The sequence below is a fragment of the Camelus dromedarius genome, chromosome 5 (assembly GCF_036321535.1).
Source record: "Camelus dromedarius isolate mCamDro1 chromosome 5, mCamDro1.pat, whole genome shotgun sequence".
Taxonomy (NCBI): Eukaryota; Metazoa; Chordata; class Mammalia; order Artiodactyla; family Camelidae; genus Camelus; species Camelus dromedarius.
This window is the reverse complement of record NC_087440.1, coordinates 15962062-15988537: the sequence shown is the minus strand read 5'-3', so window position 1 is coordinate 15988537 and position 26476 is coordinate 15962062. Positions and strand designations below refer to the sequence as shown.

The following is a 26476-nucleotide window of genomic DNA, read 5'->3' as shown; positions in this document are numbered from 1 at the left end:
AAACTTCAGTAATATTGGAACACTGTGGGTGTAGGTTCTTATTCTAGTGTAGTGATATAATGTGATTCTCCTGATATTGCTGATTGACATTTCTATCCCCATGAAGATACCTGCCTCCTTTCTCTCCTTCTCACATTTACTTTGCTGAAAAAACTTGGCAAATGGGAATTTGTTGGATAAAATAAACTTTATAATTTCAGTGCCCACTAGATGGAGGTACTGGAGTAACCAAACTCTTGAATTGACCACACTCATTTTACATTTTTACTTCTGGGTATGTGCTCTTAGTTTTCATTAAGATAAATGAATAAATGAAAAAGGAAAAGAAAAAAAAGAACAAAAAAGTGAGGGAGAGAACTGAGAGTGAAATGGAGCTTCCTATGGTTCCAAGGAAAGATTCGGATACACCATAAATCATTTTGAGGCATTTCAAAGCTGCACTGTGTATTTCCTGCCATTAAAACTAAGTGCACTGACCTAATTTGCAAATACCCATATCCCTTGAAGTGATTATGTTTAATTTAGTATCTTTGAAAAATCTAATGAAAACTCAGAAGAATAAGTCTCATTTATCAAGTTTTCCTATTTCTCAAATTTAATTTTAGAGTTAGTCTTTACAGACATAGTTTTTATTTTCTTTTTTGAGTATTTTTTCTTATTAAATTTTTAGTAGTTCACTCTCTTAAAAGCACGTTGAGCAATTTGTAAGTTTTACTTTTTCAGAGTTGGGATGCATTTTACCAAGAATATTGTGACTTTTTTCAACTTAATTATTCTAAGTTCTTTGATGACTGTTTGTAGTCATGCAAGAGGTTGGAGTCAAATCCTAGGTGAAAATGCTAGGAGTGAGACTGGAAAAATGATATATTTATGTAACATTTTACTGAAGCCAGTAGGCAATGAATAACATAGGCATATAAAAATAATTTAATATTTTATCCAGGACCTCCTCTCCCCCAAATGAGTAACCAAGGAATAAAGTATTTTACAAATTACGTTTTCCTTGATTACTGAGTATACCAGATGCCAGATGCTTTAGAAGTACTATTGGAGATTATTTAGAATTTGGATGAATGAATATAATTTCTTTTTTTTTCATATTTTAATTTCAGTTTTATTGAGGTATAATTGACATTTAAAATTGTAAGATATTTTAAGTGTACATTGTGTTGATTTGATACAGGTATACATTGTTTAAGGATTCCCTCCATTTAGTAACATGTCCATCAACTCACATACTTATCTTTTTTTCTTTTTTTGATGAGAACATTTAAGTTCTACTCTCTCAGCAAACTTCAATTTTACAATACAGTGTTACCAACTACATGTTTTATATTAGATCCTCAGGTCATTCATTTCATAGCTGAAAATTTATACCCTTTTACCAATCTCTCCCAATTTCCTCCACCCTCCAGCCCCTGGCAACCACTTTTCTAAAATTTTCTAAAATTCTAGAACTTTTTTCCTAAAGTCCTAGGACTGGATACTTGGGACAAACATTTTTTGATACATGTTATAAATTGCTTTATGTCAGAGAGATGGGCCCAGTATACCCTTTTCTCAGCTATGTGTAATATCTATGTCAACATCAGGTATTATCATTTTTAAAAAAGTTCAAAATCTCTATTTAATGGGCCAAAGTGATATGTTCTTATATTTTTATAATTTAAAATAGTAGTAAAAATATTCATTGGTCACTTGCTAGGTGCTACCACTTAAGACTATGCTAAAAATTTAACCTTAACTTTCTCATTTAATTCTCAAAACAACACTCTAAAGTAGGTCATTGTTTTCATTTCAGGCATGAGAAAATGTAGGATTGGCAAGATCAAACAATTTCCCCAAAGTTATGCCCTGTGAAGGATATTTTCTTAACTTTTAATTTTGTTCATTTACTTAATTGTACAAATATTTTAATTTTTTATGATGTTAAATATTTTGATCTTTTTTTGGTTATCTTCTGATCTTTGTATCATTCTAATGAAGACCTTTCCTACACTCTAATTCTAAAATATTTTTATATGTTTCATATGAATGGATATAATTTCTTAATTTTAATGGCAGCAGAATTGGTAAGGGATCAAAAGACAGTAAGATAACTTGGCCTGCTCACAAAGACTGAAGGATGAAATGAAAAGTTGATGACTTCAGCTCAGCATTCCACAGCATTATATGGTGGGAAAGAGCATGGCCTCTGTAGTCAACTGACCTTGGAGTTGCTCATACCCTCAAGTAATGTGACCTAGGCACATTACTTAATCTCTGAATCTGTTTGTTTGTCTGTAAAATTGGGGTAATAATATTTACTCAGTAAAGTTGTGAATATTAGAGTAATGTAATTAGGTACAGAGCCTAACACATAAGTGTTAATGATCATTATTGTCATCATCACCACATTATAATAATGGTAATTATGATGCTAATAATGTAATGATAATCTATAATTCTCATTCCAGTTAACAAAAGGTAAATTTTTTCTGCAGATAAGGCATTCTGGGTCACTAGAAAGTGATTAGGGTAATTTGACTGGAAGCCTTTATATTTTCCTTCTAATGTGGAGATTCTGGGGTACCATGAACCCCAAATAGTTTAGGCTAGTAAAAAGAATGTTACTTTTCATTCTTTTATTCAACACTCTTTATTGAACCAGAAACTGTTCTAGAATTGGGGCTAGAGCAATAAGGTAGACAAGGAGCTTATATTCTAGAAGGGAGAGACAGACTTAAGAAACAAGTAAATGGGCAAGATACTTTCACATGGTGTTAATTTCTTTAAGAAGAATGAAATCTAGCAATGATAGAGAATGACTTGGAGAAAGGCTACTTTTGCTTATGTGATTAGTACAAAGATCTAAAGTAAGAGAAGTATGGAAGGGAAAAAATGGTCAGTTAAAACAATTACCAGTTGTTGGTAAAATTGAGTATTACTGTGGCTAGCAATAACATAATGATGTAGGGACTGAGATTTAAACTGAAGCATGTTAGTAAACATTTAATGATTACCTATTTTGAACCTTTCTTCTCTGGATAAAGTTTACCTTAGTGGTTTGCAAAATTTTCCCCTTGAGGGAATTGGTAATACTCTTTGTTGATGAGTCTGCCAATAAGGAGCCATGTGTATGTGCAGAGGGTCATGGGAGAGTGGGAGCCATGGTGGAGTAGGGTACCTACCCCAGGGACCTGGCAGGTGGGCTCTCTCCCCTTTCCGTTGGATGTCTAAGGTCAGGAGAAAGTAGAGTCAGTAGGTGTCCCTCGAGGGCAGCCTTCTGTGTATCTGTGTATCTCTAGTGGATTTCCAAACTTTTGCTTTGTCCTATCTCCTTTCTCATTTTTCTTAGGCGTTCCAGTTGGAGCTGAACACAGGGGATAGGAGTACCATTTGCCACACTCTGTCTAGGGAATCATAGATGGTCATTATTAGACTATAGCCTTAACATTCAGGGGAAAAAAATTAAAGAGGAAAAACTGTACTTATTGATTTTCCTATCAAATTATTACTTAGCATTTTAAAGATTTTACCTTGCTGTCACATATTAAACACTGGATTGTGAAGCTACTCTTCTGAAGCTGACCTAAACCAGTCCCAGACCTTTGACACTAGTTAGAGTTAGGTGTTATAAGTACTGCAAGTTGCCCCATTACTTAATTTTTATGATCAAATCCTATTCTTTTGTACAGTGTGGTGTAACTTAGGCTTTTTACCCTGATTTTACAACTTTGTCATATTTCTCTAGTTATCATTTCACTGTTATATGACAAGAGATCCCATAATAAGTGACTAATATGAGTAATGTAAAAGCCAGAGTTTTTATTGTTTTTTTTTTTTGTAAATTTCTTCAAAAACAAATCTTTAAAGAATAAAATTTTTCAGAGAAGGTAGTGGATTTGTTTTTTGGGTGTCCAAATGGCAAAGCTAACATTTGCTAAAGTTTCATTTCACATATGTAGATTATTCAGCTGCCAGGTTGGCAATTCAACTTGTTAAAGTAGTTTACCCTGTAATCAGATTATTTCCTGTGAACTATCATAACTTCTTTGAAGTAATAGTAGCAAGATTTAGAGAAATCCTATTTCATTTTGTTTCTTAAAGCAAACAGGGAAAATTCTTTAAATTCATCTTCTAGAAACCCAGGTTGTGCTGTTAATACTCTTGGTGCCCTGTTTTGTATCAGCACCAATATGGTCTTACTCAGGACAACATAACAGGATTTGGCTTTTTTGAGTATCACTTTCAAATGATACATCTTAATGAGTGCCACCCAGGTTACTCTTTGACCAATATGTTGATTTAATTATTTTAAGCATGCAAATAAAATATAATTGTTTCAAAGATCTTGGTAATATCCCACATAAGAAGACATTCTAGTCTATTAACTAGTTGTTAATATTGTCTGTGTTTATTTAAATCAAGGGGGAGCAGGGCTCTGTGAAACTTTATGTGTGGTCATCAAAGCCCATAATCTCCTATAATTTAAGTAAGTTACAGGGAAGGTAAAATTGGTCATGACTCCTATGGTTACAAGGGCATTCAGAGACTATCTGATTAATGTTTCGTCTTATGGTAAAATTGTGTTGTTGATTTGTAAAATACATGCAAGAAATTCAAACAAGCAACAAAATTTAAAATTTAAAAAACTTTATGTGCTGTAAAGAATTCCACATTGTAAAAAGATGAAAGTGCTGTTTTTAATTTTTATAATTTGTTTTATGTTCATTTTTATGACTTAAAATTTTTAATTGTCAGATTTTACAAATAATTTAATTTTTCAAATAAGGTTTCTGTAGTTAGGAAAGGAAAATTTATGATAAAGCAAAACATTTATCAGAAAAAATTTTAAATATAAGTTTCCTTTAGTAATAATTCAGAAACCTATGTTTTAATTCAGGATTCCTTTATGTTGAATTTTCTTTGATTTGCTTAAATTTTTTGCATGACATTGTAAAGTATGATGCATTATTGTTGACAACAAAGTTAAATAGCACACATATAATTAGATGGTTTGGTAATGTAGCACTGAAAATTTTTTTCTCAAATTTTTGTTATGAGAAAACTTCAAATGTTAAAAAGAGTACATGGATAGGCAATGAACATGCATATATCTTTCGCTTCAGTCCTCATAAACATTTTGCCACATTCGCTTTATCTTTTTTTCTACTTTTTTTCCTGTAAAGAAGTTAATTGCAGATATAGCCCCTAATACTTCATCTCTTAAGAACAAGGCATTGTTCAACATAACCAAGTATAATTATCAAATAGTTGCAATACTATTACCTAATATGTATGTTAGCCCATATTCACAGTTCCCACTTGGCCCATTAATAATCTCCTTCACAGATTTCGTTTTTACTTTTTCTTTCTTTTTAATTTTTTTTGGTGTGCTTACTGCATTTAATTGTCATGTTTCTTTAGTTTTCTTTATCCTAGAACAGTTCCCCAGTTTTTTTTGTTTTTGGTCTTTCAAAACATTAACATTTTTTAAGAGTCCAGACCAATTTTTTTGTTGTTGTTAAATTTTCTCAATTTGGATTTGTCATGGTGGTTGCCTTATTATCAGATCAAGATTCACTCTCTGCCACCAGTGATACATGGATGATATCCTTCTCAATGAATCACATCATGTGATTTTGGTTTATCCCATTTTGCTTAAATATTTTTTTAATATATAGAGATAGGTAGAAGCCTTTTGCCTATCCAAAAGAATGCCTTTGTTTAGGTGTGTGATATAAATTCCCTTTTCATAAAGATAGAATTTTTGTTAATAATAGGTAAAAAGCAGTTTGGAAAGTCCTTTAAAAGTGAAAATAGATACTGTAACAAATTTAGTCTTCTATTGTGTGCTTTAATAACGACAACACAATGCATATTTATTGAATGAAGGAAAATACTGATGACTTAAAAAATCACAAATTCTCAGCTTTGTCAAAAAATTAAAATCCTTCATTGTTACACTGCTATTTAAGTATTTTTATGTTCCCCTTCATTCTTTTGTTTAGGAGACAAAATGTACTAAGCTTAGAATAAACTGTTTGAGATGTCTAACATAAAAATAACCCAAGCAAATGTAATTTTAAACTGTCACTGTGTGTATAGGGTCACATTATTTCCCTTGCAGTCACTCAGGGTTTGTATATATCACATTTCAGTGTAATGACATGGGCAGGCTCCAAAGAAAATACCAGGCAATGTGAATTTGGTTTGACTAACAAATATTTACATGTCTCCTTATCTCTAATTATTATAATCTTTTAAGGGGCTCATGCTACACAGGCTTAATTCTTGAAAGCTTTATGTTAGATTAAAAGCAGTTGATTAGCGGTATACCTAACTGTAGAAGTGATACTGCAGCCTGTCTAGATAAATGTCAGATTGAAGCCAGAGCTTCTGCAGAGAACAGGTGGACTTGAGTGGCCTGACATGGGCGGCCGGCTGCCCATCATGTGCATGCTGCCTTGTGTGGGTTAACCTTTTCTTCCTTCCCAGGTGGGTGGTGTTGATAGAAGGCAGAGTGGTCATTTGATCTTTTAGGTTTCTCTAGTCATCTGGATGGTACATTATAGGAAAGAAAGGATAAACAATGCTGTCCTTTGCTTGGGAGGTGGATGCCTCATCTGCAGGAGGCAGATGGGTAGTTGTATTGTTGGCTACTGAACCATTCACGTGTTTGCTCACTCAGTACCATCCATGCAGTTAGCATGTGTTTGTGGGCTGGCCACCTGGAAGTGTAGGCCAAGTCTGTAGTTATAGAACTGTTTAAGGGACCCCACTCTCCCGATCAGGCCTTGATTAAACTCCCTGGCCTATGGGACCACAGTATAACCTCTGACACTTGTGCCTCCATTGTGCTTCTCACTTCATGTTGAAAAGACGTTTCTCTCTAGACCCTGGTGAGGTCTTCAAGCACAGAAACTACCCTCTTTTTACTCTTTAGATGCCCAGGGTGCAGTCTGGTGACCTAACTGAATTAAGAAAAAAATGTGATCTCATTTGCAACATGTTAATTTGCTGGTGATAATGTAAATAATTATGGGGGCTTTTGTTTCGTATAACCACTTGAGTCTATCAATTTTGCAATTAGACTTAATCCAGAGGATTTATTCATTAATCCACATTTATTGAAGAGTTGTAATCTTCCAGGTAGGGCTGATCCACCAATATCTCTTTCTTCTCTTGTGGTTGATGTGCATTCTGAGTAGTTGGAGTCTGTGCCACACTGGTTGTTAGAAATGAGACTGTCCTCCCCAGTTTCAGGCATTTGTGCTAGCTGCTGGGTTCCTCCTAGTTGCTGATAGGCTTTGTCTGGCATATACATATATGAAAGCCTGTCCCATAAACCCCAGCATGTGAATTAGTAGAGTTGTCATAGTAATGGTACAGCAAAGACTATCCCTCTTGGGCCCCAACTTAAACTTTGTGAATTTTATCTCCTGCTTCTTACATTCTCAGGTGGAGGAGTGATTACTTAGGGAGGTAGGTGTTCAAAGAGCAAAACAGGCAACAAAACTGGATGCACTCTTATACTGCACAACTGGCTACCCAGAACAGAGGTGTTTCTAAAGGTGCAAATTTCTCTTGATGGATCGGAAGCATCTCTTTTATCCCCAGTTGTATTCTTCATACTTGTGTAAAGTCTCATGCACTCTTAGTTTTACTTTCTGCTTCCTAATTTCCTCCCCACTGGAAAAAGGAGACAGGTATCATGTAGCCTTTATATAGAGTAATAAAGTAGTAAAGTGGGAGTTTTTGCTTGTTAACCAGAAATTTAAGATAAGTTAAATATTTTCTAATTGAAATATTACAGTTAAAATATATAAGTATTGAAAGTAATGGCAGTGAGAATATGAACAGTGTTCATGTTTGAGTTTTAGTTTTAAGGATTAGTTTGTGAGAGGAGGGTTCCTACAGCCATGAATAGAAGTGGGAAACAGCCACCATCTTGAATGGGTGAAAAAATATTTTTAATAACTCCAGGTTTCTCCTGACCTCATCAGGAATGATTATAGATTCCTTGAAATTTATTTTTCTTATTATAAAAGCAATATATTCTCATTATAGAACCCTGGGAGAATTTAAAAGTATATTAAAAATTTAATTAAATAAAAAATAACCCATAATCTTATCAACCAAAGATTGAACTCATTGTCATCTTGAGTACTATGATGAAAAAAAACCTTTGTACCTTCTGAAAATATTACAGTTCAAGAAATCTACATTTAGTGCATATGTTGATGTAATCAACAAATTTTTACAGAGTGTGATGTAATTAGCAAATTTTTACAGTGTCTAATTTGTGCCAGGGATTTCTCTAGGCACTGGAGATAGGGTAATGACGAAAACAAAGTGCTTGCTCTTATAGAGTTTACATTTGATTGGGGGGAAACAGAAAATAAATGAGAAGATGATATAAGATGGTAAAGGCCTTGAAGAAAAACAAAGCAGGGTGTGAGGTGGAGAGTGGCTGGGGGTATTAATAGATTTCAGAGAGGTGAGGGAAAATGTCTGATGAGGTGACATTTGAGCAGAGATTTCAGAGCAAGAGCATTCCAGACTGAGGGAATGGTAAGTGGGAAGATTCTGGGGTGGTGTGGAATACTGATTCCTGGTTGACCAAAAATTATAGCCAGCATTTATTGTGCCTGAACTGTATTCTAGGCTTTCAGAATCCTTACAGCAACACAATGAAGTAGGTAATTACTAAACTTCCATTTTGTAGACGAGGAAACTTCCGTGCTTTAACCATTGTGTTACACTGGTAAGTGCTATGATAGAGTGGAGAGTATGTAACAATTCTAAGAGGCCATGAAAATGTCCCAGAGGGGTTGCAGTTTGAATTCAGTGTCAGTGAAAGAGCAAGTAGCCACAGTTATGAAAGCGAGATGAGTACAGAATTCTGGACTCATTTATCCCCCTGCTGTATCCCTAGAACCTGCAATGGTGGCTTGTCCATGGTTGGCACTCAATGAATGTTTGTTGAATGAACACAGGACATAGAGGCATAGAGAGCATGGGATATTCAGAATACTGAGATTAGTTTACTCAGGAGCATGGACTATGTGACAAAAGCAGCGAGAGCTTATGGTAGAAGAAGTAAGCAGGGGTCAGATCATAAATCTTTTCTTATGAAAAGGCAATGAGGTACTTATTTGGGCCATATATATATATATATATATATATAATTGATTAGCTATAGAGGAGATGATCTTGGAGCCTAGAGAAGGATGAAATGGAATTGTGTGAATAGTTTTATAAATAAATAAATATAAATATAAATATATATATATAATTATACTATGGAATATATATAATTATATATATAATTAAACTATGGAAGACAATGTTTAAAATTGTTTAAATGTTTGGATATTCTTTGGGCTTCTGTGAAGATAAATATTTTTGGATGCAAATGTGAGTTATTAAGACTCTTGCTTACAAGGAAAAATAGCCCACTCAAAGGATGAGTCCTGGAATGCAAAGGTGGGTATATCAGTTAGCCTTTCCTGTGTAATAAACCCTCCCAAAATGTAGAAGCTTAAAACAACCACCATTTGGACTGGATCCAGTTTGATAGTGCTTTTGCTTGTCTTGGCTGAGTTCATTCTCACATCTGCTCTCAGCTGCTGGTCAGCTAGGCATGCTGCGTCTGGGTTGGCTGGCTGTCACCTGGGCCACATGTCTCTCATCATCCACCAGACTAGCCCAGGCTTGTTCAAATGGAACTTAGACTTCCAAGAACAGCAGGAAGGCAAGCTCCAACGTACGAGTGCTTTTCAAGTCTCTGTGTCACATTTGCCACCTATCTGTCCCATTGGCCAAAACAAGGTACATTCCAGATTCACTAAGTAGAGAGAGAGATTCCACCTTTTCACAAGAGGAGCTGCAGAGTCACACTGCAAGGGAATAGAAATGGAGGAGAAGGATTTGTGGCCATTTTGTAGTCTTAAGATAGTGGATTATACCTGGGTTTCAAGGATGGACAGAAACATAAATGTTGTTAGGGCTGCCTCTGTCACTTGCCTTGCTCTCTTGTTGCTTGTCTGTTTCATTCTTCTCTATCTTCAGACCAGCTTCCTCTACCTCTCTGGTCCCCATGGTAAAAACCATGACTGCTGACAGCTTCTAAGATCATATGAACAGATCCAGATACTCTCCCCACCCTCCACCGCTGACTCATTCTTTCCTTATTGGGAAGATTCCTTTGGAGAAGGGACCCTAGAAGGAATCTGGTTAGTTTGTCTTCAGTACGGTACCCACCTCTGGATCTACGAACTGTGGCGGTGGTTGGGTTGGGTGTTTGTGTAGGTGGATAAGAAATGGGATGCATTCAAGATCTACACTGCTGTAAACTTGGGCTAGTTGGGTGGGGGGAATGAGAATGAGGGGAAAGGGCAGTGTTCCCAGAAAACAGCAGAGATAAGGAGGGAGTCACAGGATATACATCTCCTAGGGACCCATTTTAGTCAGTTTTAGAAATAATGAAGTAACTTCAGGGGCCTGAGAGCAGTGGCTGGGACCTTGGAGGAGGAGGGATATGAACTATTTTTATAACATTTTTATAACACTTCTGACCCAAATGTGTGGGTTTTTTCTGACACCAACTGATTCTCTAACTCTCCAGATACCAACTGGGTGTCCTACAGCCCATTCAATTCAGTTCTCACACTCCCTGGAGTTAGTGTCACATGCTACAAGTTAAGGACTCAGTCCCACAAAACTGCTTCCACTTCAGATGCCAGTTGCAAGTCCCAGGTTGTCACCTGTACTTCTGACCTACCAGCTATAAAGTTGGGGGTTCCCACAACTCCCTCCTCAGTTTCAGTCATTTGCTAGAATGACTCACAGAACTCAGGAAAGCTCTTTACTTACTATTACTGGTTTATAATAAACAGCACAATTCAGGAACAGCCAAATGGAAGAGATGCATAGAAGGTACTGGGTGAGGGAGGCACACAGATCTTCTGTACCTTCTTCATGTGTGCCACCTGCCAGCACCTTGATGTGTTCACCAACCCAAAGGTCTTCAAACCCAGTCATTGAGGGGTTTTTATGGAGGCCCCATTACATAGGCATTGTTGATTAAATCACAGGCAGTTGATGGTTGATTCAGTGCTAGCCCTTCTCCCCTCCCCAGGGAAAGTCTTAACACTCTAATCCATGCCTTGGTCTTCCTGGGGACCAGCCCCCATCCTGAAGCTATCTGGGAGACCCTGGCCACCAGTCATCTCACACGTGTACAAAAGACACTCTTATCACTCCAGAGATTCCACGGGCTTTACGTGCTGTGCTCTAGGAACCAGGACAAAAATCAAATATTTATTTTTTATTATATCATAAAGGATAAGTTAGGGGTAGGGAGAGGAGACCTGAGAGTGAAATTAAATTCATTCAGAGTTGGAGGGGCTGCAACGGGTGGCTAGAAAGAAAAAGTGGATCCATTTACTAGATAGGGGGAAATTGAATAGGGCTTTTTCTGGCAGAGAGGGAGTAAAGAGGAGCTGGGCAGAACCCACTGGAGGCGAGGGCCTTCAGATAGTCCTGTAACTGAAGACATGGCTGTTTTGGCCTGTCTCTGATAGGTTAGATTTTTTAGCCTCACTAGAAAAGATTGGAAAATCCCAACATAGTTTCAGGTTGAAAGTGTTAGGAATCAGATTTTCTATGCAGATTGTAGGCAACTTGTTAATATTTAATAAAAGGAGGAAAGCTGGATTCATAAATAAGCAGTGACTTATAAATTACCTACCTGTAGATGTCCCCTACTGTCAGTTAATTACTCTAAGTCAAAGTTTCTCAAAAATTTGGATGATGACTCATGTAAAGCATGTGTTACATTGCAGTGTAATATATAATACAGACGGACAAACACAGTCTGCATAGTTTCACAATAAGTTTCTGCTTGGAATGCTTTTCATTCCATTACCTTTCATTCCATTTTCTTACCTTCTATTTAAAAGGCATATTTTGAACCACGAAATTGATTTCATAATTAGCGGATGCGCTGCTACCACTTGTTTGAAAACATTGCTCTAACAGTTTTACTAAAATTATGATCTCAAAACTAGTCTGCAGGAGAGGTACAGGTGCAAAGTAAAGGGGTAAAGGTCTTCTGTCCCAGGGTCTCAGTCCAAGATGGGGAAACACTGATCCCTTCAATAATGATAACACACGGAAGTGTAAGGAAGAATGAACCCTAAGTGAAGCAAATGGGAGAAAGTGATCCTTCACTCTTCTCGATGTGCCAGTGTCATGATGTGACTGAGTAGTGACAGAGCAGTTCCAGGGTTTTTATTTGGTACCTGTTCATGGATTAGGTGCAGACTTTTGTCTTTGAATACGGTGGTTTAGTAGGGGAAAGAGGAGTTGACATCATTTGTTTATTTGTTCATTTATTCATTCAACATTCATTTTCATCAAATAAGATAGATACTGGAGATACAGAGGTGAACAGACACATGCCCCCTCCCCTCATGGAGCTTAGACAAATGGGAGAGACCAATACTAAAGCAACATACACAAATGTCTATACACAGATTGCGACAGAGGCTATAAAGGAAATAGACCATGAGAAAGAAAACAGCAAGAACCCAATTTATATGGGGAGGGGTAGTTTTGGGAAGACCTCGCGGGGTAAGTGGAGATATGAAAGCTGAATTGGAGGTGTCAGGCAAAAGTGACATTTTTTTAAAGTAACTGTGTCATATGTTGACATAAGCATAGAGTATTTCCGAATGAAGAGCTAAAACTTCAGCAGTAGAAATAAGTAATATATCCTCCCAGAGGAAGGGAAGGAAAGGCTCATGAAGTGGGGAGGGAAAGTGAGCAGAGCTGCCATCCACGGCACCAGTGGTCAGGTCCGCAGCCAGTGTTGGAGGCTGCTGTTTGGCCCAATAGAACAGAGTCCATTGTCCACCTTACAGAGCAGCCAGGGACCATCCTTGCTGGTATCTCTTGAAAACGATCATCATATGTTTCTCTCCTTCTCTCCTACCACCCCCTCCCTTTAGACAGTGTCAGTGTCTCTTGTTCCATGTTTTGGCAGTGTGTAAAGTGGACGTGTTTCGTAACAAATTACCTTACCAATTGGGTGCATCTCCTGGTCTAGGTTAGTTCCTGTTCCTTTTGAAATTATTTGCCCTTCCTTTGAAACTTTCTGCCAATATTTTGCTAAACCATTGTCTGGCATTTCTGTATTTACACCCAGGGGAGTGTTTGTTTCTATTTTCGTCTTCATCTTTTGTTGAACACGGTATTCATGACAGTTATAATTTTGGGGAGTGTCAGGAATGACTACATGTAGGTACTTAATAAGGAATGAAAATCTATAGAAAGAGATTGCAATCAGACATTTATTTTCTAAAGGACACTTTTTCTTGGTCAATTTTTCTGCCTTGTGGATTAAACTCTTGATTTGTAATAAGATCATCCATTCATGAAATCAGATATTGGGTCTTGGCACTACATTTGGTTCTTCTACAGCGTGTGGTATCGAGCTCTGAAAGGTGTGCTATATGAATGCTGTATGAAAAATGCTATATGAGAAACCATAGGAATCTGTCCCTAGCTGTCCTTACATAGGATCTGTCGTGCAGTGTAGAGGGCGACCTGGTAGATTGCATGGAGGGTGGATGTAGGATGTTGTGGTAGCCCCCAGGGAGTGCGTGCCTGAAGGGGCCTCATGAAGATGATGGATGGGGACTAGAGATGTGCCTGAGAATCCACATTTCAGGAGATAGGACACAATGGATATTCCTTACTGTTTCATGAAATTCTCTTTTTACTTCCTCTCCCACCCCACAAAGGGCAGGGAATCTTCTCTTTCCTTGAAAGTATGTTTTGAAGCAGAGTATCTCTAGGGCTTCTATTTTCATCTTCATCTTTTGTTGAACACAACATTTGTGATATTTACAGTCTTGAGAAAGACGAGGAAATCTCTAGTTTCCCCAGCAGTTGAAGGTACGAGATTCCTATGTCTGAACCCCAGATCTCAGGGACCCTCTCCCTATGTGCTATTTATTCCAGTCACCGCCCAACTCAAGCAAAATTCCACTCTTTAGTATTCACAGGTGACAGTTTTCTAGCCTCTGAATATCACCAGTGATCTCACTGCTTCACAAATTAGCCCTTTTCATTCTTGGACCATTTTAGTCATTGGAAAGATTTTTCTTATATTTAATCACAACCTACCCTTTCTATCCAAATCCCCAATTTTCTCCTTCCTTTGATATTAAAGCCTTTCAAAGTTTAGGAAGGTCTCCTGGCTCCTCACACATCCACTGTTCTTTCACATGTTCCTTCTGGAAAATAGTTGGACCTCCTTGCCGTTCTGACTTCCCCTTCTTAGAATGTACTCTTACTTATCACTGCTCTGCTTAACATGACTGTCTACCTGACCCCTGTTATGTCTGAACTTTTTCTTTTCCTTGTACCCAGTGCCCATTTACTTTGTTTTGAAAAAAATTCTAAGAATTATATGACTAATAATATTTATTCAGTAAGGTTAACAACTTAGAAATAAAAAAAAAACAAGGGAAAGGAAAGAAGAATGAAAACATACCAGCTGTTAATTACTTAATGTAATTGTTTTGTTGAACTTTGTTTATTGAGATTACTGGAAGCCAAGGTAAAAGGGGAAACATAGTAATTTATATAGGTCTTGTGATCCGAATAGAAAAACCATTCCAGTTCTTTAGAGAAGGCAGTGTTTTCTCTAAGGGTACTCAATTCTTAAAAAGTGTTTCTCACGTGGATTCTTTAGCGCACACAAAGCATAATGAAAATGACCTCTCCAACAGTCTGAGAAAAAAAGCAAAAATGATGTTCACGTGACCACTTCTAACAATGACCTTCAGTAGATGCTCTTGGCATAACATCTGAGCACAGCTCAAACTTCCCTTGTAACAGCTCTTTCAACACTCTTCACCATTTCCTGATCCTAAAGATCCTTCCCACTTCATGTTAAAGTCTTTGTGAACTGAATATTGTACACCTAGAATCCTTTCTCCCAGGCAAACGTGTCTGCCGTGTTATGGATTTGGTCGGTTTAGGTGATGATTCATGGGAGTTATTTTTTTTCTCTTTGGTTTGTGTCCATTTCTATCCAGTTGGAGTCACATTAGGAGAATTAACAGGTGTTAATTTTAACAACTGTCATCATGCACCCCCTGCCTCCAGTCTTTACCTTCTCCTGGAGAGTACAGATAGGCTTACAATCCGATTTCCTGCAGTTTGGACCTTAACGGTGGGACAGGGCAGTGCTGCTCAAAGCTCTGCATGAACCACCCTCCCCAGGGAGTGGGAGCGTCCCTCAGACCGCGGGCAGGGACGCGCAGTTCCCGTTACACTTGCCAGACCACGGAGATCGCAGGCCTGCTGCCCATCCAATATGATCATCGTTATTTAACGCTCTTCAAAGGTCAGAGCCAAAATAAACAATCTGCCAGCCAAGCAAGTGACACCAGCCTTTACCACAGGCGTTTGGAGGCCGCCTTGCTATTTAGTAGCAGCAACTTGGGTCATATTCTTGTCTGCTTCCATCAATCTGGCCAGGCTGCTGCCTCCTGCTGTCTTCCCACAACAACTTTTTTTGTTTTTTGCCAATTCTGTCTTGCCTCCTCCCCCTCCCCCCTTCCTAATATTAGTTACCTTGGTATATGTTTGTTTGTTTGTTTCTTTCTTTTTGAATTTAAACAATGAAAAGGATTGAATTAATTGTACTAGTGAGAGATTAAAGTATGCACGGAAGGCTGTTGGGGGCTTCTGAATTTTGGATTCCTGGCTCACCCTTAAAACTCCACTCCCCTTAGCAATAAAGAATAGTATGGTAGTCAAAAGCAAAAAGTCAAGACTCTGAGTTTAAATCTTGACTGCCACTTACTAGCTGAATAATCTTGGGCAATTTACTTAACTTCGCTGAGCTTCCTTTTCTTCGTTATAAAATGCATTTATTAATAAAAGCTTCCCTCATGGATTTGAAATTTGGTAGTTCATGGAAAGTGCTTAGAACAGTGCGTGACTCAATGTGTTAGCTGCTATTATTATTATCAGGCTGCAAAAATCATATCAAGATGTCAGCCTCATATGAAGATCACTCTGAGTTGTGGCTATCTGGGAGGAAGTTGTGTGGGATTGCTTCTGGAGAGGGACAATAGCAAAGCCCCACAAGCCCCAAACCATCCAGCAAGGTGAACTTTTTTCTTTTTAACCTGGGGATAAAATGGAGGAAAATTGTGATGACTCCGAAATATCTGAACCCTAGGGGCTGTGAATGAAAAATATTGCCAGCTATATCAGTAAACAAAGGATGCTGTGGCCATCAAGTCATCAGCTGCTACCGCCCCCCTACCCCAGCAGTGAGGGGAGGGAACTCAGGATGTGGACAAGCAGGCAGCCCGGCCTCTGTAGCCACCCCCATAGGTGCCTCCTGAGGGAACTCAGGATACTGGCCCTAGACAGCTAGGTACATATCAAAGATTTAAGTGAGCCCAGGCTTTTGCACCTTCCCATACACAGAAAAGCACTAAGTTCCTTAACTTGAGGTATCTGGTTTTCTTTAACAGTAATCTTTTGATGTTCAAGCTATCTGGAGTTTTGTGGCAAAACTCCTATATAACCTGGCTCCTCCCCTGCCTCTTTGGAGCAGGCTCTTAGAGCCATCTGAGAGGCCACCTCCCATGCTTGAATCCTCGCAAAGTCCATTGAATAAAACATAACTCTCATCTTTTAGGTTGTGCCTATGTAGTTTATCTGACGGAACCCATGGCCAAATCCATTGTTCATTCTAACAGAAGGGATATTCAGTTGGGGTATGCACAAATTTTGCTCCATCTTCTTACCAGGGCCTGGTGTCTGGGCACAGCCTCCATTTTCCAAGGCAGGGGGACAAGGTGGCCTGGTGGACTTTGGAGCCAGACCTAGCAGGCTTTGATTCTTAGCTTAGGTTAATTTGTTAAACTTTTTGAGCTTCAGTTTCCTTCTCTATGAAGTAGCAATTATAATTCTGACATTACAGGGTGGTTTTGAGACTAAAGATGGCAGCATGTGTGAAATATCCTGCATAGTGTCTGGCTTTAGAAGATATTTGACATTCGTTAGCTTCCTTCCCTTTCGTCTCCTGATTCTTTCCTTTTTGCTTAATTTATTAAGAAAGCCCCAGTATAGGAAATTATTTAAAGGAGTGCTTTCAAATTTAATATGCGTACATATCACCTGAGGCTCCTTTTAAGCTACAGATTCTGATTCAGCTGGTCTGGTGTGGGACCTGAGTCTGCACGTCTCATTGGTCCCCACATGATACCACTGTTGTGTCTGAGGCCCTCACTTAGCATAGCCCAGAGGGTACCACTCTTTCCTCCCTTTGTATCTCGTTATTACCTGTTGGATTCATGTTAGCATTTTAATAGTCTTATCACACACATCTGCACATCCAGGATCATTATTGGAGAAATATCAAAGGTTGTGTGTTATCACGCACCTAAGAAGGTTCTTCCTCATCCAATATAGATAGTAATGGTTGAGGTCTGGAGAAAATCTATCGTAGACACTTTCTCATATTTCCCATGAGCCTGGAACCTAAAACTGTTACACATAAAACACGGTGTTCCTGCCTTGTTGAAGGCCTCCTCTCAGAATCTGGGTCCCTCCATGGCTCAGACTGCAGGTCAGTTAGGTTAGAGAAGTCGTCTTTTTTTGTCTCTCTCTTTAGAGTTTGGGGAGAGACGACTGGAAGACTGTGCTCACTAAGCACCCCAAAATTTTTAGAGCCATGTCTCCCAACAACTAACCTTCTCTGGATTCATTAGACTGTGTTCTCTTTAATGTACCTGGATTAAGGCGTCCACTTTTGTTCTTTTTTGAGTGATATACCCTTGTGAGTGCATACCCTTTGATGGTTCTAGATTTTCGCAGGTTTTTCAGATTTGGTTTTGAGAATCCTCTTCAATGTTGTTTCTTTGTAGTTCCTCATCCTGTAAATATTTGAACTCCTCCTTTTTCCTTTCCTGCATTATTTACTGGAACTTTTCAGCCTGAACCATCAGAGTCGGTTGCATCTGCTGTGCTCATTTGGGAACTGGCTGTCATTGTCCTCAGGCAACTTTTCTTGAAGTGAAAAATGTGAAAGTTACTAATCTCTTTGAGTTAGAGATGTGAAAAAGAAATAATAGCCTCCTTCTTCTTTTTCTAATTAAAGCAAGCCTACTTTTTTTTTTTTTTTTCCTTAGAACACTCCAAAGTGTCTGCAAGTTAGAGCTTGGTCACCAACCATCTTACAAAACAAAGCAAGTCTATATTAGCCTCTTTTAGACTTACCTAAGTGTTATTTCATGAAGTTTCTCTTACTTGGCTGGGGTCTAACTGATAGGCTTGCCAGTTTGGAGAAGAATTTGAAAATAGCCCGAGGTAAGAACCCAGGCAGTTCGAAAATTAGGGTGGAGAAGGATTGCAGGGGGAGAAAGTTGAGAAGATATTTGCGATAAAGAAACGTCAGGGGAGCCATTAGCATTGGCACCTTATCTAGATGCATCAATCAGGGTCATAATAGAAATGCAACGGCACACTCAGTAATCACGGGCAGTTTATTTCACAGGGACTATTTATAAAGGTGGAGGTATAGGGGAAAGCTAGGACTAGTTGTAGCTGAGTTGTTACTGCCCTTGGGTCCGAAAGTGACCTCGGCAGGGTGACCTCACTCCCTCCCCCACCATTCTCCATTTCCTGCCAGAGTCTTCTGTTGGAAGAACCTGGTGGGGAGCAGAGGACACAGGAGCCTCTTGATGTAGTTCATGCTGGGCAGCCTTCCGGGAGATGGTAGGATGGAGGTGGGTGGACAGCAAATCTAGGGGACAAGTCGTTGTCTGGCACGCTGGTTTTACACTTTCCTTTCTTGTTCACCTGATGACAATGTCAATATTGTGAGCTCCTTGAGGGAGGACGCTGACTGACCTGTGCACTTATCTGTAGGACACTAGTATTTAAATGACTGTTGAATGAATGAATGGGGGGCTGTTCATTTCCTTCCTTTCTTTCAGCTTGCACTCAGAGTGGCCGACAGTAGCTGGATAATGCTGTCTTGGTTGAGGGTCTGTGTTCTCAACAGCAAGGCTTCCCATAGGAAAATGTGAACATTTTGTCTATGTAATTATTCTACTTCTAACAGTAGCATTAGTAAAACTATAAAACAGAGATAAAGTTTATGGTATTAATATCTTGAACTCTTTTTGTATTATTATGATTGTTTTGATACGTATCCAGGTTTAGCTAGGCAAAGCATTCATGAGACTTTAGCCCTTCTCAGTGACTGTTAAACCTAACCCTGTTGTTTCTGCTCTTACTGGAGCCCCACTGGCTAGCAGATGGGTAAGCTGTTTGATTTGGGAGCCCAAGTAACTTTCGGTTCTCTCCCAGGCTGCTTCAAGAACAGAACCACACAAAGGGCTAAATTAGCCTCATCAACTATCTTCAGTAGCTTTAAAAGAAGATCTATAAATAATGCCAGGTTTCTCCTAACTGTGCAGAGGGCAGGAGTGAAAATAGAAACTAGTTTATTGGCTACAAACTTTGGAAAAGTTTTTCATGTAGTCAAATTGTCTTCCCTAATGGTTCTCAGACATTAGTATTTTGCAGGAAAGGATAGAGCTAAATGCCATAAGTGACTAGTAATTTGGAGGCACCTGGGGTTCTGGAAGCGCTCAGGAGTAGGAGCAGAAGAAAATACATTGGTGGAGGGGGAATGAATTCCTTTTGGGTTAGAGTTTTGCTGTTCTTGCCTGAGGGTTCTCAGGTTGTGTGTGTGTGTGTTTGTGTGTGTTTGTGGGGTGGGGAACAGAAGTGGGTGAGCCTCAGAATCCCTCAGGCATCAGGGCAAAAGATGACTTTGTCCTTTGCTAAATAGAATTGGGTCCTCGAATTTGATTCTGTCTGTTCTTGAAGTTAACTTCCAGTAGGCTTCTTTCCATATACTTTTGTTAATATGTCCTTCTTATTCTCATGAAATCTGTTGATATTTTATATAATTCAAGTGTATATGAAGTATTTAGTGTCATTGCAAGTCACTCTGCCTGACTACAACTCTGGGAGGACATTTTCTGATTCTATTTCCAGTGTCCTCAAAGACAGAAAGGGAGAGGCAGGCTCGGATGTACCTGCTCCCTCACATCACCTAGAATGACAGGCATTCTCGGCCCCCTGCTGCTCAGGTCCCTCCATTATTGGTTCTCCGAGTTGAGGGTATACCATTTCCGGCTAAGGTTCTGGGCCTAGTTCTGAGTTTTGCTTTATTGTCAGAAGCATGCACGTTTTTCCTTAAACACAGGATTTGAGGCTTAGAAAAACTTGTTTCTAGTTTCATCTCATCTAATAACCATTTAGGATTTGACCTTTTTGCTTTTAGCATGTGGGTGAAGGGTTAGGGCCACTGGGAGAGCCAACTTGTGGGCCTGCCGTTCAAGTTTATACTACAAGCATGTTTTGTTTGGCAGGCAGGGATTCCCCTCTCCGCCCACCCCCAAAGTTTAGACTGAAATGTTCTAAATGGAACACACACTCTCCTGTTTGTCTCAAGCTCCATTACTCCTTATTGCTGAATTGATTCTCGAGCATCCAGAATCTTTTAAGTTCTCTCTTTCCCTGAACAGTTTAAAAAATGGTCCTGAATTCCAGAATAATTATACCTGTTTTAACATTTGGCTTGAGATTTAGCTACTTTCTCGTGTAAATCAAATGATTCTTTATTCATTTCATAAAAATAATCAAATTAAAAGGTGTTTACTTCTTTAGAGTTTTGGGGATGTTTTGATCTAACTCATTGGACAATCACAATAATCCCATAGCCAGGGAGGTAGGTATTTTTTCCGATATTGTGGGTGGGAGGTGATATAGCATGGTGATAAGAGTATGTGCTCTGGGGTTAGAGAAGTTGAGTTTGAATTTCAGCTTTGGTAATTACTAGCCTAGTTTCAGCTAATAAACCCACTCAGTTTCCTGATCTATAAAATGAGGAGGAGATACCTATCTTACACGGTCTTACACGAGAAGTAAATGATTAATTCATGTAAAACAATAACAACAGTACCTGGCACATAGTAGGTGGTCAATAAATCCCAACTGTGAAAACTGTTATTGTTATAGATGAAGAAATGGAAACTCAGAAAAATTAAGCAGTCTGTCTAAGGTCACATAGCTAGTTGGCAGGAGAGTTGGGGCTTTAAGCAAGATTTGAAAACTTCTGGTACTTTTTCTTTCCTCTGTATTTACTACTGAATTCCTCATGTCTTCTGGGGGACTGTAAAATGAGTCATCCTTTCTTTCAACTTTCTTATCTTCATTTTCTTTTTGTTTCCTCATATTTAGAACTCCTGGGTGTAGTCTGTTCAGTAATGAGATCCATCTGTCAGAACTCAGCATCAGAGACAGCAGTGAAGTGTAGGGATGTCCACCGCCTTTGACACTGGGATGCTGGGATCCCCTGGAGTCCTCTGAATTTTGTCGAGATAGTCTAGAAAAGTGAACATCATATTCTTGTTAAAGTATACAGTTGTTGCCATACAGTCAGAGACTTTGAAATATAGTAAGCATCTACTTCTTGCTGCTTTAGTTTCTTTCCTCTTTAGAGAGCGAATGCTTCAATTTTGGTGCTCTCATTTGTCATTTCACATCTCTGAGGTAGTGTATAATAGATTATGTTATCTCCATTTGTCCGGGGAAGGTCGGGGGATATGGGGAGATTATTAATAGAGTCCGGTGTGAAAAGACACAGGCTTTGGAGGCAGGCAGGTGAGGTTCAAATCCTGGCTCCTCCACTTTCTGCTGTGCGTCTCCAAGTCCCGTTGTCCTCATCGGTATAACGAGGATAAGCAGAGGGCTGTTTGGAGGCCTAAAGGAGAGTCTGCCTGGTATGGAGCGTGTACATATGACTGTTCCTGCTGTTGCGGGGAGGGGACTGTTCACATTAGCACCTGGTCACGGTTGTTTGGGAATATAGGTCTCCTCCTTCCACACGGCATTCCTCACCTGGGTATCTTGTTTCTTTACGTTTTAAAATCCAAGTGTTTTGACCTTCTGCTTACTAATTTATTTTTAATGTGCCTGTTAGGGAAGGTCTCTGGCACTGGCGTGTTCAGCAGGCCATGCACGATGCCCCTTATGTCAAAGTGCCTCATGTCACGAGGCAAAGTTAATGTTAGTGAATCCAACAAGGAATATGACACTTACAGAATCTGTCAGATGATGCTTGGGCAGCTGTTCTCAGAAAGTGAAAGCAGCAAGCGCAGACTGAGTATTTACTCTGTGCTCGGCATTGTGTGAGGTAGGGGACACAAAAGAAGCACCTTCTTTATCTGTCTCTCACAGGACTGACAGTTTTCTGGGGTAAATAGATGTGACTGAAATGTGACACTTAAAGAATGATAGTAAACACTGTGTGATTCAGTCACTTCAGTTAAGTGGGTCTGGTCTGGGCCCTGCATGGGTTCTCACAGACTGGTGGTTAAAGACACAAGGAAACCCACACTTTAAGCACTGTTTGGTCAATGAGCGTAGAGTTCTGTCCAGGGAGTGCAGAGGAGGGACGACGTGGTGTGTGTGCATTTGGGTGTTGGTGCGACTCCAGGGAGAGGTGATGCTTGAGTTGATCCTCATGACTAGTGGAGGATGCTGGAGAGAGGACTACTGAGTGAGGAGGGCAGAGAATCACACTTTTACAGGCACTAAGAGATGAGAGAGCCTGGAGGTGATGAAGAACAGCATTTTTAGTGCTCTTAGCCTAGGGTTTATGGGGTTCATGGTGGGAGAGCAGGCTGGAGATGTGAGCAAGGGATAAGTCATTAGAGTGTTGCGGACCATGCTGAGAATATGCTCATCTAGGCACTGGCAACCAAAAAGGCAAGAGATGATTATATCAGTGCTTCTGAATGATCGCTCTAGGAAGAGCTTCCAGTAAAACAAGTGAGAAATAAAGGCTTGAAGCAAGGCTTAGAAAAAAGGAAAAAAAAAGAAAGAATGAATGAATAGTAGAGTGAGTAAATGGATGATACTAGCTCTAACTGTTATAAGAGTTTAGAGAAACAGAATGCCATAGTGGGAAAAGTCTTTGAAGAAGACTCTATGGTGGAAGATTTGAGTGGCCACCAGTGACGTGCCCATAACAGGCAGCCAATAAGCTGGATATCGAATGGCAATAGAATTTATATGAGAGAAGAGAGGAAATAATACCAGGTTACATAAATGTGTGAGGGGGTCATGGAGACACATATAATTGGAAGAGTAGAAGATAATACAATTTCATATGCAGATTGGTTGTGCATGCTGGAAGGCTTTGAAATAACAGGTTGAGGAATTTGAGCTTATTTCATTAATCAATAGGAATCCACTGAAACTTCTTAAACAGATATTTTGACATTTTCAGTTTGGATTAGAAATGTGTTTGAGGTAGATTGGGATTTGCAGGTACTAACTACTACATATAAAGTAGATAAACAAGAAGTTTCTATTGTATAGCACAAGGAACCATATTTAATATCTTGTAGTAACCTATAATGAAAAAGAATATGAAAAGGAAGATATATGTGTATATGTATGACTGAAACTTTATGCTGTACACCAGAAATTGATACAATGTTGTAAATTGGCTATACTTCAATTAAAACGAAAACAAAAATAAAACAAAACAAACAAACAAAAGTGTTCGTGTATTCGGTCTCTTCATCTTGACTGGAGGAAGATGTGTCTGATGAGATGACTCTAATTCTGATTTTTACATTTAATGGAAATGCCACAGAGACAGCATTACTTTTGGACAGGAAAATAAGGTTGGATGACCCCACTTTGGCTGTGGGGAAATTGTGAAATAGTCCACTGTTGGGAGACAAAGCTGAGGCAGAAATGAATGAGTGCCCATGTGAGATTTTTGGTGATGCCATTCTAGAGAGGGATGGAGCACACAGAGAGATGGGAGAAACTTGGCTCTGTGGAATCTTTTAGAGGACAGCAAATACAGCCAGCCTTCCTTATATCTTTGGGTTCTGCACCTGAAGATTCAACCAACTGTGGATCAAAAATATTCCAAAAAAAGTTTCCAGAAAGTTCTAAAAACAAAACTTGAGTTTGCCACATACCGGCAACTATTTATATAGCATTCACATTGTATTTACAGCTAGCTACGTACATTTACATAGTATTAGGTATCATAAGTACCTAGAGATGATCTAAAGTACAAGAAAGGATGTACATAGGTTTTATGCAAGTACTTCGCCATTTTATTTAAGGAACTTGAGCATCCATGGATTTTGGTATCCTGTGGGGTCCTGGAACAAACCCCCTGTGGATACTGAGGGTCAAGGCTGTAGGTGGCATGCACAGTCTATATCTTATTCCATCCCGTAGCAGACATCAACTGATCTTGGTATGTTTTCCTGTTGAGCTCAATGGCCTTGGAGTTCTTGTTGACCCAGAGCTGCAGGCAGCTACTATCAATTGATCAGATTTGGCCCTGGAATTCAAAGCCATCTGTCATGTCTGGAGTAGGAAATGAATGAGCAATAGATTATGACCGTACTCACGGTGCAAATCAATTTTTACTTTTCCAGGTGGAACTTGCAGAAATCTGCGCCAAGAGCGAGCGTTACATTGGCACAGAAGGAGGCGGGATGGACCAGTCCATATCGTTTCTTGCAGAAGAAGGAACTGTAGGTGGCATTGAGCTATTTGGAAATATCAACTAGGGAAAGTCCACATAGAGAGGAAGGCTTTGAGATCCTCATTGTGTTTGTTTCTGGGCAGCTGATTCCATTAGGCTCTATGGTAGGACAGTATTTCTCAACTGCTTTGTAATTCAAGGCTATCACCAGTTCACCTACTCTATTTCTTGTTGATCACCTCTCCCTTAAGCTTCCAGAATCATACCTTGAGTCTGTTTTTCTCTTGTGCCTGAGGTTTTCTTTTTCTTCTAATTCATTGTTAGGATGAGATTTCTCAACTCCCTAGTCATTGGGACCTCCTTTCCTGGTCCTATCTCAAATCATTTCATCTCATGGCATTTTCATAATCTCTTGTTGGTTTTAAACTCAAATGTTCATCCTCTTACCACATATATTCACAACCCCTCTTGTTATAATTTACCCTTTGGTATCATTTTTCTTTGTCAACATTTTTGGGGCTTTAGTGGTGGGGGAAAGAATGTCGACAGGAAGCCAGGAATGAATTCCTTTGCCAGTACTGCTTCCCCTTGGCTATCAACTCCCGTGGGCAGAGCAGAGGTTCTCCTAGTTGCCGTAAACATCTCATTTCCAAAATAGAAACAGACATTTCTTTACAATCTCTTCTTGGTTTTCCTACAGGCTTGGCTATTTTCCAAGAATACCTGGATTTCTTCTTATTAAGATTATTTGTTGTTGATTCCCCTAAGCCAAAGACACGAGGCATGAGGAACTTTGGTTTAATGCTAAGAAAATACTCTGGGTGTTTTGGATGAGACCTGACAAGCAGGAGTGATGGCAAGAGACCTGATGCTGATATAAGTTAGCTAGAGAGTCTAAACAAAGCCCAGATGCGTTGTGCTTGCAGAGCACCTCACAATCTGACCCTGACTTTACCCCTCCATCCTACCCTCCCCCCACTCCTCACCCCTCAAATGCTAAGCTCCAGCTAAATTTCAGTAGTCCAAACTCTACTGAACACCTCATGTTGTTTTTTAACCTCGGAACTTGCACTTTCTCTCCCTCTTCTTGACATCCTCTTTGGGTAAAGAACCCCTCTGTCTGCCCTACTCTTACTCATCCTTTAAGACTTAGTTTAGATTTGTCTTTTATTCAGAGGAGGCTGCACTAGGCTTTGTCTGATGAGGTGCTACAGCTGTGTGTCTGCATAGTGCTCTGTGCTTTGCTATCATTGTAACACAACCTGGTAACGTATTAGATGACTTGACTGCCTTTCCCACTAGAGTGTAAGCTGTCTGAGGGCAGGGACAGTGTCTTGTTCACTCTTGTATCTCCAGTGCCTAGTACAGTGCCTGGAATTCAATAAATAATATTTAAATGAGTGAATGCATTTCAGGGGGAACATTTTATTAAGATAAGTAAGTGCACAAATGATTAAACATTTTCTGAATTCTAATCCATTTCATCTCACCTATCTTTTTTTCTCCAATAGGCCAAGTTGATAGAATTTAGTCCTCTGAGGGCAACTGATGTGAAACTCCCAAGCAGAGCAGTGTTTGTGATTGCCAACAGTTGTGTGGAAATGAATAAGGCAGCAACTTCGCATTTCAACATCAGGGTGATGGAGTGTCGGCTGGCTGCAAAGGTATGAACTTGGAAAACTAGTGAAACTTTAAGTAGGGCTTTTCCTTGTTCCTTTTCTCTTTGTTCCCTATTGTTTTGTCTCTTTCCCTAAAATCTTGGGCAACATTCTGACTGCAGCAGTGTTCCAACCGAAGGTTTTTGGGTACTGAGCAGTTTGATTCCAAACTCAGGAGAGAAATAAATCTTTAAAA

General features: G+C 39.2%; 1 protein-coding gene across 5 annotated transcripts in view; it reads left to right on the top strand.

Annotated features, from left to right (window-relative positions):
* Positions 1-26476, top strand: part of GALK2 (galactokinase 2) — a 106518-nt gene that overhangs the window by 45051 nt on the left and 34991 nt on the right. For 4 of the 5 annotated variants that reach the window (XM_010998547.3, XM_064485619.1, XM_010998539.3 and 1 more), the window contains exons 6-7: positions 24573-24671; positions 26134-26286. In XM_010998547.3, coding sequence (XP_010996849.1) covers positions 24573-24671; positions 26134-26286 — 252 coding nt within the window. The remainder of the gene's footprint in view (positions 1-24572; positions 24672-26133; positions 26287-26476) is intronic. The other variant, XM_031453084.2, reaches the window with a different exon arrangement.